Source organism: Macrobrachium nipponense, chromosome 21 (genome assembly GCF_015104395.2).
Source record: "Macrobrachium nipponense isolate FS-2020 chromosome 21, ASM1510439v2, whole genome shotgun sequence".
NCBI classification, from domain to species: Eukaryota; Metazoa; Arthropoda; class Malacostraca; order Decapoda; family Palaemonidae; genus Macrobrachium; species Macrobrachium nipponense.
The window spans coordinates 70,247,884-70,261,141 of record NC_087212.1 but is presented as its reverse complement, the minus strand read 5'-3'; the positions used below and the strand labels follow the sequence as shown (position 1 = coordinate 70,261,141).

Below are 13,258 nucleotides of genomic sequence, written 5' to 3'. Positions count from 1 at the left end.
TCAGCCTGAGAGTCACTTCTTGCAATTGTACAAAACGGAAGTGATTTTATCACTATCACCGCTCAAGAACAACTGAAGTTGACTCGACTGTTTCTGGTGGCAGGGCGTTTATAGTAATCGCTAGATCCGTATTCTTTTGTAAGGACAACGCTTTTTCCCTATTTTCATTGTAACCAATCATCAAGTCGCGTTGTTCTTAGTTCCATCCGATAGAGCGTTCCGCGGCCTTTCCGCCGATGTATAACACATGCAATTCCATTATTTGTACGCTTTATTATATCTAAATGAATGTCTGTAAGAAAACACAAATTTACCGTCTCGGAGTCATTTCTGTTTGCGGTGCAAGACTGCACTACATATCCGTCCGCACCTGTCTATGTCAACCCAGTTTGTCTGTACATAAATCTGGAGGATGAAGGGCATTTCCCCACAGCACAGCAAGACCTCGAGAACGACAACCATCGCCCCCAAGACGACCACCATGTGAACCACGTATTGATCCAAGAACGAATCGACCACCTCCACCACAAACGATTCAACCTTCTCCTGCAGAACACCCCAAACCTCGTCATTATATCCCAAACCCCTCATCCTTTCCTTCCCTCCAACCTCCAATTCCCAAACCCCTTCCAACCCCCCCGACCCCTAAGGTTATTCCCTCAACCCCTCAGGTAATTCCCCCAACCCCTCAGGTTGTACCCCCAGCCTTTGTACCGCCGACAATGCCGATTCCTGCTCGTGTTGAAGCAGGAACTCAGACGGAAGAACCTACAGTTGAAGAAATGGAAATCCAGACACCGGCTGTAGCTCCCATTTTGTATAAGGAAATGGGAACACAAACAGAGGAGTTCCCAGTTAAGCAAGACGTGGAAATCCAGACCTGCAAAGCAAAACTCAGATCAGTCGCCTCTGGAAGTGAATTCCGCTTCGTAGGAGAACAAGGAATTAACAAGCTCCTAATGACCTATGATGAATTCAATGCCTTCATACATAGAGCTCTCTCCGACAAACACTACACTTTTAATGAACGACTGTTTTCAGAGATCTTCCAAGAAGCCCTCAACTTTGAGATCTCCCTCCCAGATGATTTCCTCCAATCAGAATTTCGATTCAGAACTCCTCAAGAGCATTTAATCATTCTGCAATAGAACGATCATCAACTGTTCTCTGAGCTCGTCCACGTTCTGTTGGACCTAGAGATCAGTCTTCCAGATGACCTCCTTCGTGAAAAGTGCTGTTTGTAGCATTAACTGCTTTTTCTTTTACTAAAACAATCCTCCTTTCTCCTCCGTTTTTCGGCCGCCTCACGTCTAACGACCGAATATTTCAACTGTCACTAACTACCGCTTAAGCTGTTGTTTACTTTTGTTTTGCTTTCTCTAAAACTTATAATATTTCGTTTTTCTCTCGTCTAATCTCTATTACTATCGATCGGCGCTTTTTTTCTATTATCGTTAAGTGAAATATGGTACTTGAACTCTATAGAGTTGTGTGCTTTTTTTTTCCGTTTTTCTACGACTATAAATTTTTCGATTTCCTTACTGGCTATCTCTGACTCGCCAGCACTCGCTACTATCGATCTTTATCTTCTACTAATGGGTACCTTAGGGTTTAAAGGGGTTTGTAACCTTGCCTGTTCACCTTTCCTTTCTTTTTTCAAATCATACCATCTCACATGCATAACCCATAGAATCATAAATAAAGGCTCACCTCATATCCTTAAAAATCACCTTTCCACATCCAAAAATTCAAATGACCTACGGGCTGCTCTGTGAGCAAGAGGCAAGAGCTCGTGCTGGCATAAAGCCAGCTTAATCTTTAACAACAACAAGTACATAAATCATCAGTACCCAGCTACCTGTCTTAATCTCTGGCCCTCACACTTTTGTCTTATTTCCCTAGGAAAGCAGACCTTTTGGGATTCGTGTGGAAAGCTATAATCAACACATTATCATTATCTGTAAAAAAAAATAAATAAATAAATAAAAACGTCAACACTTGGGTTAACCAAAAAAAATAAATAAATAAATAATAATGATAATGAAACAAGATCAGGGTGGTCCAAATCGTCCAAAGAAAACGTTAGTATGTGAGTTTTAGGGGGAAACTCTATTAAGTTTATACTTGTTTTAACGGGAAACTCTGTTAGTTGGTACTTTTTATCATTATTGGAGGACCGTGTTTATATGCAGAGAGAGAGACAGGCTATAATCTAGAAACACATCATTTGTAGCCCGCTACGTTTAAAATACATTGTTATGTTTTTAAGTCGTGCAACGTTAATGATATATAATAATTACGTTAGTCGTTATAGATTTGATTCATTTTTCCTCTTGTCCTGAAAACATATAGCGCAACCTTGTGGCAATATTCTGCAAGCAAACTTCTTGCACAACGTTTTAATAATTCAAAACGCTTTTTCTAACACTGGGGCAAGGATAAATTCATGTCTGTTCGTTAAGTTAGTCAAAGCAAAGTACCAAACACGATCATGATTGATTTCAATTTTATCACAATTACTGGGACAAAAGAGTTTCCTGTTTATATTTAAAGCATCTGAATAATTTGACTTTGGCTTCAAAAGCCACAATGATTATTTCTAAACGTTTGTTTACGAGTATACTCGTCTTTATTTATTTGACTTTCTATCTATGATGGTGGTTTTTCTATTTTATACACAGGTCATTCTATTCTGAGTAAGGTGACTTGACATAGAAATGTGTATTTAGTTTGTTCTAGGCAATAATAATTGTGATAAGAAAACTTCTTATGAATGACGTAAAAAAAAGAAAACCCTTACAGTAGGCAAACCTGATTACAAGACATATTCACGGAAAGATGATTTATAATTTTCGTTTTTGCCCTTTGCCATTTCATCGTGCAAGGAAGTTCGACCAAGGACTACGTATTCTACCATGTCAGTTTGTGTATACATCAAATCTACCATGAAAAAATATTATTGATGTTTTAATAAAATTTATAGTGGTTGGATTTAGCTAAGGATCCGAGAGAATGTTCTCTTTTGATGCTGGCAGAATTATTCCCTGTCTAGAGGTTTACTGATGCTGGCAGAAGTATGCCCTGTCTAGAGGATTTCAAACAATTTTTTTTTTCTTTTTAAGGAAATAAACATTGTTTTTGAGTTCTCTAAAACTGATTTATGACTAAATCCAGTGACAGATTTAATGTAGCTTAAAATCCATTGTGACATTGTTAATGCTTTTCAAAGATTACATAATTAGTGCTTAACTTCAACTAAAATGGTACTTTCGTACCATTGTTTCATTTTATTATATCAATACACCGGGTAGTATGATTTTTCAAATACATTCCAAAAGAGTTTACTTAGAAGCTATACTAATGTAGTTCCATTTTTAAAGCCATCGTTGTAAATAGAAGCTATACTAATATATGTAGTTCCATTTTTAAATTTAAAGCCATCGTTGTAAAAGATTTGGAATTTTCTTCAATCAACAGGAATTCACCAATAATTTTTTATGAATGAAAGTTTACCAACCATTACCAGCAACGATGACGTAAAAGCCGACAAAGAGTCCAATGACAGCAGGGAAGAAGATTTTAGCGATGAAGTTAATGTGATCGAACCATTTAATGAGTTTCAGCTTCGACGAGTTTTCTAATTTCAAAATGGCGCTAATTTTCACACTTTCCAACGGACTAACTTTCCATACAGTGTCCTTTTCTTGTGATTTGAGCAACAACCAGTGTAATCCGGTGTTCGTGAGGCAAATGAGAAACGCTATAACGATGCAGAAAGTCAACCAAATGTCGATCAGGGTGAAGTACGAAACGCGCGCCATGGATGCCGAAGCCGTCGACAGGAACGTCGAGAGTACGAGGAGGGACGTCAGCGCCACCATGATGCGGTCGCTGAAGTCGTCTTTTTCGAAGTAAAGAGTGAAATAGGCGATGACAGTCAGCAGCATCGTCGGCAAGTAGATGCTGAGGAGGTAGTAACCATAACGGTGGGCAAAGGTCGTGGAGAGAAGGACGTTATGTCCAGAGAAGGGTAAGGAGCTGTTCCGTAGTTCTAGGCTTAAGTGGACAACAGCATATTCCAAGAGATTTGTCCTGTAAGGTGGTTCGATCGTGTCCAGTGTGCCCGCGCGGAGGATGGTTCCCGGACCCGCGTGGAATCGGATGAAGAGGCGGCATTCCTGCTCGTCAAAGGGGAATAGATGGAGATCTGGATCAAAGATGTACTTGACGTAGGCCTTGATGATCATCAGCTGGGTGACGGACTTGGAGGAATATCGTACGCCTGGGGATGGGTAAACAAAGAGAAAAAGTTCGGCTGAACTAAAGGATTTTTCGGAATGATTACAATTACTCTGAGTTTTCCGTTATTCGTTTCTTGAATTTGAAGTCTTACTGTATAGTCTATAAGTCTACTGGGGTTTTACCCAGTATATTGTTTCGTTATTATCAAAATTCTAAAGAGAACTTCTATTATGAGTCATTCATATATGTTCTATCAACATAAAGGGTGATGTCCACTCTTAAAAACACTTAGTACACATTATCAGAATCAGAAACAAGCTACTGTACTAAGTTTCTCACTAAGACGTGAAATTTCTCTCTTTCTCTCTCTCTCTTTTTCACACACACACATACACACATTATCAGCAACAAGCTACTGTACTAAGTTTCTCACTAAGACATGAAATTCTCTCTCTCTCTCTCTCTCATTTACACTTCAATTATTACCATCCTACTTTACTTTGCTTTCCTCATCAGAGAATATAGATAGTAATTTCACTGGGTATACATTTTCCACTTTGAAACTTTTGCTACGTTGTCATACACTAAGGTCTGCGACTATATTGGACCTTTAATGAAGTTTTTGCCGATCTCGTGTGGGTAAGTTTACACACTTCATTTTTTCGCCATCGATTGTTGTAGTGACCAGTACTTAACGTAAATACTTTCACTGTTATAGAGCATAGTTTATGGGCTATTGCAGTAAACATTCTAAATCAGTTCTTTATATTCCAGTAACACAAATCTGTAAAGCGTCACCAAGTTTCTCTCTGGGTTTATCTTAAAAAAAATGGCCTCAATTATTAAAATCTACAAACAAATAGCAGACAATAAACAAATGAAATTGTTACTATTAAAGTAGATTCACATCAACCGTGCATCTGATGTCTAGGCCAGTCCCTTACGACACTCCTGATTGGCTTTTGATAAGCAAATCACAGGGCTAGTAACTCTCAGTCTCTCGAGAGTTCACATGGGCAGGATATATGTTACACCTCTCCTGAGGGATACGTCTTTCAAAAGTATCCCTCAGGAGAGGTGGAACATACATCCTGCTTAAGTGAACTCTCGAGAGAGACTGAGAGCTTCCAGCCCCGTGATTGACTTATCAACAGCCAATCAGGAGCGTCGTAAGGGACTGGCCTAGACGACATCAGGTGCACGGTTGATGTGAATCTACTATAGTACACGGGTAAACTAAATAGATTTACCTTCCGAAACAATGGCCAGATTATCCGGCATTGGCCCACCGGTCATCTCGAGCATCAGAAATTTTTCGGTGATCTTCAATTCAGCTTCTGCCCCAAGGAAACTTCTGACAGAAATGGCGGGCGTCCACACCGGGAAAGAGTCACCTAAGCGGCCTATGACATTTTCTTCCGGCTCACTCTTCAAATGTTGGTAGATAACTCTCGGGTCTTTCCAACGGATGAGTAGGATGAGATCCAGCTCTGCGTCCATGTCTTTGATGTCTATGCTTCGATAGTTGATGATGGAGATGCTGCATTCAATTTCGAAAGGCTGGTCTGGGGTAGACGGAGGAGGGGTCGGTGCATAGGAGCTGGGGAAGTAGGTCTTGTTAAAGCAACCCGACTCGTCAACGCCGTCTGGGCAGTCGGCCTTTTGGTCACACAGCTGGGCGATGGGTATGCACTGGAAGTCACCGCATGTGAACTGGGTGCTCAGGCCCTTTGTCAGCATCAGAGGTGTTTCTTGATCATCCAGGAAACATTTCTCATCTTTCAGTGTCCATTTCTTAAGTCCGAATGGGAGAGGGTTCATTTCAGCTGATAATTTACCATTGCAGTCAACGTCTAGAAGAGATTCCAAGAGCCACGTTCCTCTCTTGTTTGCCAGGGTCGTGCCAGTTGGGGAACGGAACATCAACTGATTGCCATTCGTCTTATGAAGCCACAGACTTTTGCCTAGCAGGGACTCTTTGCATAAACCTCTTAGTATAAATTCTGTTGCAGGTAAGACGCAGGGCACCGGGAAAGACTCAGAAGGTAAGACTCCAAACCAGTAATCACCTGTAATATCATAGACCATGTCAGTATCTAACTCACCGTACATTGGACCGAAATTTGGCCATTTGAAGAACTTTTGTTTATTCTTTGTGTAACTGTTTAACCATGTGCCATTGTGCTTTATGATACCCAAGTGAACGACGAACTCCCTCGCGCCCATAGAAGCAGCAAAAGCCTGGGAGGCTTCCCGCAGTAATAAGTTCTCTCGCTCATTCTGTGGTACCGGGAGTTCACCACCCAATATGTGACAAAACTCCACTCCCTCTGGACGGATTTGGGGCATAAATACTATGTTTGTCTCTGAGTGAGGGATGAGCTCACAAATATTGTCCGCCGCTTCCGTGTGTACCCAGATAGCGGTGCCATTCATGGCCCAGTTAGACTTACTAAAGCTGAAGAGAGGCTCTTTGGTCAATGAAAGACAGTTGGAAACGTTTTTAACTTCCTCGTCGCTGAGAACATCCAGCCAGACTGTAACGTCGGCAAGATCTCCCATCAGGGCCATCCACTTGTCCTCTGAGCAAGAGCTTAGGACTACAGAAGGATTGTTTGGAAACAATTCTGAGTTTTCTGATTCGAAATACGGTTTTCTTTCTTGAAAAATCCCATCCACATAAAGAGTCGCTGACTGATTTCGTCCATCAATAGCAAAGCAGTAGAAGACCCAAGACAGGTACTTGGCTTTGTGGTCAAAGATTTGTTCATCATGGCCAATGTATAGCGTGATTTGTTCCGCTCCATGTGCTGAAAACAAACAGGAAAAAATGTCATTACTCAGTCATTGTCTGTTTGACAGTTTGTTATGTATTAGCACTCCAGCAACAAAGAGCAAGGTCTCTTTGATTCGTGCCTTATTTTGTGGCGCTCTTAATGTTCCAATTCCCAGTTTTCAAAAGCCTTCATGTTGGGACAATTTTCAAAACTTCTAGAATTGCACAATTTTGTATTTGATGGCCAATATGGATTGGGCAAAAAAGGATATGCTGGTGACACCTACTTTTTTTTTTTAAGTACGTCAGTTCACTTGCTTTCACAAACCTCATTAAAAGTGTCTGCTATTCCCCTGTCTGTTATAAGACATGAGTAATTTAGTATCTTACCAAAGACTTGAATCTTATCTTTGAGCTTTTTGTAAAAATCCCATCCACAACCTACCTTCACACTTTCTGAAGGTATCTAACTCTACTCTCCTAATAATCTTTTATCAGCGTTCTCTTTGTTCAAACCTTCCTTCGAATGTGTACCATCAGGGAAACTAGGGAATGACTGCACCATATTCTTACATGTAACTCGTAGTGAATACCATTTTCTAAAAGCAACTGAAAAAGAAACAACTGACGTGAACACAATAACTGAGTTTTACGAGTCTAGAAATGTGAATCAATGTGATACAGTCCAGCTGTTAAACAGACCTCATTAGCATTATGGCCTAATCATCACAAGATATCTTAATTATCTAGTCTGCAATTTTGATAAGGACAAAAAAATGTTGATGAATGACGTAAAATTAGTACAGAATGTAAAGGAAGTGAAGCAGTTTTGAGTTTTGAGAGAAACATTTTTTTTTTAGGTGCCTAAGTTTCTTCGGTCCATGAAACTCAGCTGCCGCCTATGAAACTTTCAGGCGTGGCCTGTGTTGGCACCTAAGCGGTGCCAGATGCACGATCATGGCTAACTTTAACTTTAAATAAAATCAAATCTACTGAAGCTAGAGGGCTGCAATTTGGTGTGTTTGATGATTTTGGGTGGATGATCAATAGACCAATTTGCAGCACTCTAGCCTCGGTAGTTTCAGCTTACTCGGAGAGTAAGCCTGCAAACTACTTTGTTGTTGTTATTGTTGTTGTTGTTGTTGGTGGTGGTGGTGGGTAGGAAAGTCCGATTGAAAATCCTAAAAGGGTCTGAAAAGGTTGTTTCGCGTTGAGTTAAAGATACAGGAATTTTAGGATAGGATATTTATGATTTATTTATTAGAATAAAAATTTAAAAAAAAAATTAAAAAATAATGTACATGTTAAACAGTACGGAATAATTATTATTTCTAATATAAAGTATAACGTATTTATTGTCTTCGGACGAAACAACGCGCTATTTGATCGTAGATTTCAGCACGCACCCCAAGCAAGCTGGAGGTCGGGTCGTGTCTTGCTACGATCTGAGGGCGGACGGACAGACAAAGTCATCTCAATAGTTAGTTTTCTTTCACAGAAAACTGAAAAGTTGTTGTTTCTAGTCTGTAATTTTGAGGACAAAAAATGTTGAAGAATGACGTAAAATCAGGACAGAATATAAAGGAATTGAATTTGAGAAAAAAAAAATGAAAGCGCTCTGTTCGATAGAACACACGGTGTTAAGCGTAAGTAAACAGAAGTATTTATAGCACATACTTACGCAATTAAAGACACATTCTAGGGCTTCCTGTAGATGAGGATATCAGCTACGGTAATTTTTTTTTAATTAAATACCTAAAACAGAAATTCGCTTCACTTGATCTCTCTCCATTGTAATTGTCCGTGCATTGGTTGTTGTGCCAGTCCTCTGTTCTGTCTGTCTTTCTCCTGTCTGTATATTTCTGGGTCTTCGTCTACGTTTTATTAGTCCTTCCTTTTTCCCATGCACTCTTGAGCCACTCATCTTCACTGGTTTTCAGATATTGCCCCAGTGCTCTGTTTTCGATGTTGACGCAGTCCTCTATAATTATTATTATTATTATTATTATTATTATTATTATTATTATTATTATTATTATTATTATATAGAACGTGGATATCTACGTAGGAAGCGCTACAAAGACCATTTAGTCCTGTACATATATTAAAGAATAATAATAAAAAAAAAAATACACTAACTTTGGCCCTATGAGACACTTACCAGCCGATATAGCTTGCCCGTACTTCAATGGGACGCTGTAGACTTTGATCACCGTAAACTTCACCCAGTAACAGAAAGAGATCTCGGCATAGTTCTCTGGTATTACCTGGCTTTCACTGACTCTGGTGGACTCTGCCCAGGTCCAAGCAGTTGGGGCGGAGACATCGTGGAAACTCATGTAGCTCAGTTTGCCTGGAGAGAGAGAGAGAGAGAGAGACGTTTGGTTACTCATCATGTTGTGATGTTCTCTGAAATATTAGGAGCATATACGTGTACCTCCATTCTGAATCAAAAATACGTAAAAATAAAAGAAAAAATAGAACAAGCTGAAAATAAACATAAATTAAAAAGTAAAATAAAATTAAAAAGATAAACATAAAACACGTAAAACTCAAAATAAATAAAAATTGGAAAAACAGAAATTGATCAAACATGAGAATTATCGATTCCTCGATTAAATAAAAGTTAAGATATCAAAAGATAGGGAAACTAATGTGATAAATGCACACTACCGACTGCATGAAAGACTACGAGGAAGCTTAATCATAATGGAAAATTCTCAAGACGCAATATTGGTCTTAATACAGTAACTTTACTTTTCTTCCTATTTAACATCACTGGCAAAATACATTTCAATATCCCTCAGCTTCTTAAAAAAAAAAAAAAAAAAAAATAGTAATTGTAATATGAAAATTTAGGCCAAAGGCCTAGTCGCTGGGACCCAAGAGGTCAGTCAGCGCTGAAAGGGAAATTGAGAGTTGAGAGGTTTGAAAGGTGTAATAGGAGGAAAATCTCAAAGCAGTTGCAATTTGAAGCAAGTGTTAGAGTGGGTGGATAGCAAGATGGAAGAGAGAGAATTATGAATGAATAAAAAATGTGTCAGCTAAGGGGGAAGATAAACCTTAAATAATGCCTACAGTGCACTGATGGTACCATCGCCCCACCTACGGGGCATATTTGTATAATTTACCGGTTTACCCACCGACAACGCAAAGAAGAAAGCTGGTTGACTTAGCAAATATTCAAATATATCACGGCTAAGACCACTGTCATGATCTGCTTTGTGTTCTGTGTTAATCAATAAGTCAAACATTTGGATGTTTGTTTCTCTTTATTTCTTATATTTTTCTTAGGTAATGCAAATTGAACTTTGTCAAAAAATAAAAAATAATAATTCCTCCGTCCACAATATGGAAGTCGCAAGCTCGAATTTCAGCTGGTTTTATGAACCAACCTCTGATCAATTTTAGAATCGGTTTTATCTCACTTCGCCTGTTCTCTAGTATAGAGGGGGATCTGCCATCGCTTGTGGACAATGAAGTCCATTTATACAAAGTCCTTTTGGTTTATTAAAAGAGACAGGTTTAAACGAAGAGACAAGACAACCGTTAGGTCTTGGGGATGTGTTACCAGCATTTTTTTTTTTTTTTTTATCTAGAAACCTTTCATTCAAGATTTGAATTTTTAAAAATGCTTTACCAATTTATGAACAGTCTCAGCCAGTTTAGTATATTACTACTATTCATTTGAGCTTATCATATAAGATATTTTCCACTTCTCTAACTCCCTGACATTTTCTAAACTTTCTTTTCAAGACAACAAGGTATTTGTAAGAATTCTTTTTCATCTATCTCATAACTAGAATACAAAGCTTCCAGAATTCACCCAAACCTATGCTCTGTAAAGGATAGTTATCGTAAGGATATAATTCTCGCTTTACAAAACGCCAAATGTTACGAAGACCTGCAACTGGCCTTAGCAGTCTAGAGCTAGTCTCATGGACTGTACTGTTTAAGAAAAATCATTATACTTGTCATTCTGAAAAGTCAAAGCTAATCTCGGAATTATGTCAATCATGATTTTATCCTTATTATAGAATTAATAAATCATTTCCTCATCTTCCCTCTATCACTTGTAGACTAACGCCCACCATAAAACCTTGAAAATTGGTGTCTCCAGAAAAACCAGAATTTTGTTGTGAGATAGAGTGGAGTGGACCGAAAAACTTCGAAACCTCTGTATACTAGACAAAGAATTTACCAAAGTTTACTTGCATGACTACTGATTTCCAAAGAAAAATGTGAGAGAAACAGTGGACTGACGGCCGTTAAGAATGTCTCAATAAAACCTCACCATGAGCTTCGCTGAAGAAGGCTGCAATCAGGAACGACCGAAGGAGGAGAGTGCGGAGACACATCCTGGAGCGTAGAAACAAAGCTCTGGTGGAAAGCCGTTTCATTCCAGGTCTACCTATCCAGAGATCCTTCCTCTGACTGGCTGCTGATCACTCTTGTGCGTCCTTCGTTCTCTACCCTCAACTAATGGGAGAAAATGAAAGAAAGAAAGAAACCTGGTCAAAAGAAACGATCGGTGTTATGCGAGCTATTTGAATACCGGGCAAAAAATAACTACTTACTTAAGGTGCGGTGACGGTTGAATTATTTTGTTCACTTAGTGCTTAGTAACTGACACAAACCATGTTTACTTTGGCAGCGTTGTCAATAAGGGTATATAGCAACTTGGCCTTAGAGTTTTGTGCAGGGGCAAAGGCGATTTTTCATATTATACCTGGCAAGTAGTACCACTAATTTTGATCACGTTGATATACAGTTCTGCAAATCCATCAAGACACACATAGGTATACTGACGTAATATATATATATATATATATATATATATATATATATATATATATATATATATGTATATGTATATATTATATTATTCTATATATTATATATAAATATATATATATATATATTATATATATATATATATATATATATATATATATATATATATATATATATATATATATATATATATATATATATATATATATCACTGAATAGCTGAAGCGCCCCATGAGCCAGCACATTATTGGAAAATACGTTTGTAGACACTCAGGTCTCTAAAGACATTTATAAGGTAGGAAAGAAACCATTTTTTCAGTCCCAGATCGTGACGGGATAGTCTTTACTGACTTTTATTAAAGTACAGTTACACATAATGCGTCAGAGTCGAAAGAGTAAAAATGTCTTTGAATAAAAGACTAAGTGCGTGTATATGAGAGAAAGAGAGTGTGTGAATCCATTGTTGTGTTATCTAGCATCAAACTATGCCACAAAATCATAGATTTTTTTAAACATTATATAGTAATTCATACTTCATTCAATAACGTAAAAAAACAGTATACATAACCTACTTTTTCCTGGTTTGTTTTGTTTGTATGGTTTTTTTACGTTGCATGGAACCAGTGGTTATTCAGCAACGGACCAACGGCTTTACGTGACTTCCGAACCACGTCGAGAGTGAACTTCTATCACCAGAAATACACATCTCTCACTCCTCAATGGAATGGCCGAGAATCGAACCCGCGACCACCGAGGTGAGAAGCAAACACCAAACCAACCACGCCACTGAGGCGCTTCCTGGTTTTTTAGTTATGCCTAAAACTTCACGGAGTGTGAGGGCAACGTTATACTTAACTTCGTAAAATGAGGAAGAAATTCTTAATGAAGTGACGTTTTATGTCGATAACCTCTACTCCTAAGTTGAGTTAAATATAGAATTTAGGCTAAAAGCCAAGCTCTGGGACCTATGAGGTCACTCAGGGCTGAAATAGAAATTGACAGTAAACGGTTTAAAAGGTGTAACAGGAGGAAAAACTCAAAAAAGTTGTATAATGAATCAAGTGTTAGGAGAGGGTGGAAAGTAAGATGAAGAAAGAGAATATGAAAGGAGGTACAGTAAAAGGAACGAAAGTGGTTGCACACTGCAAAGAATCTTAAGTAATGCCTACTGTGCACCGCTTGAGGCCCACTGACGGCACTACCACCCTACGGGCCTCTAATTCTAGGGGAGACATGCGTTTGGTATTGCAGAATCCAAAGGAACTGGCAATTTAATGCCATGAACTAAGAAAAAGTGATTAATAATTGAAGAATTTAGAGAATTACAAAACTCTCTCTCTCTCTCGGACTTGAAAGTTATTTGACTCTTAACTAAGATTTCCATTAGCTGGATTTGAAAGGTTGAGTGATTCTTGATCCAAGGAAGAATTAATGACCGTTGAAACC

At 38.5% G+C, this 13,258-nt stretch overlaps 1 protein-coding gene across 1 annotated transcript; it reads right to left on the bottom strand.

The window, feature by feature from the left end:
- Positions 1 to 3,138: 3,138 nt before the first annotated feature.
- LOC135198156 (uncharacterized) lies at positions 3,139 to 11,487 on the bottom strand. Its single transcript, XM_064225653.1, has 4 exons — positions 11,313 to 11,487; positions 9,180 to 9,371; positions 5,493 to 7,052; positions 3,139 to 4,282 (listed from the first exon to the last, which is right to left on the bottom strand). The coding sequence occupies exons 1-4, from the start codon at positions 11,416 to 11,418 to the stop codon at positions 3,510 to 3,512; spliced, it is 2,631 nt and encodes an 876-aa protein (XP_064081723.1). The 5' UTR covers positions 11,419 to 11,487; the 3' UTR covers positions 3,139 to 3,509.
- Between the last annotated feature and the right edge of the window lie 1,771 nt (positions 11,488 to 13,258).

Excerpts from the sequence above, each read along its gene's own strand:
- LOC135198156 (XM_064225653.1), bottom strand. The coding sequence starts at position 11,418 with ATGAAACGGCTTTCCACCAGAGCTTTGTTTCTACGCTCCAGGATGTGT. Across the intron at positions 7,053-9,179 it reads CGGGCAAGCTATATCGGCTG|CACATGGAGCGGAACAAATC; the intron begins GTAAGTGTCTCA and ends GTTTGTTTTCAG. Across the intron at positions 4,283-5,492 it reads TCTGGCCATTGTTTCGGAAG|GCGTACGATATTCCTCCAAG; the intron begins GTAAATCTATTT and ends ACCCATCCCCAG.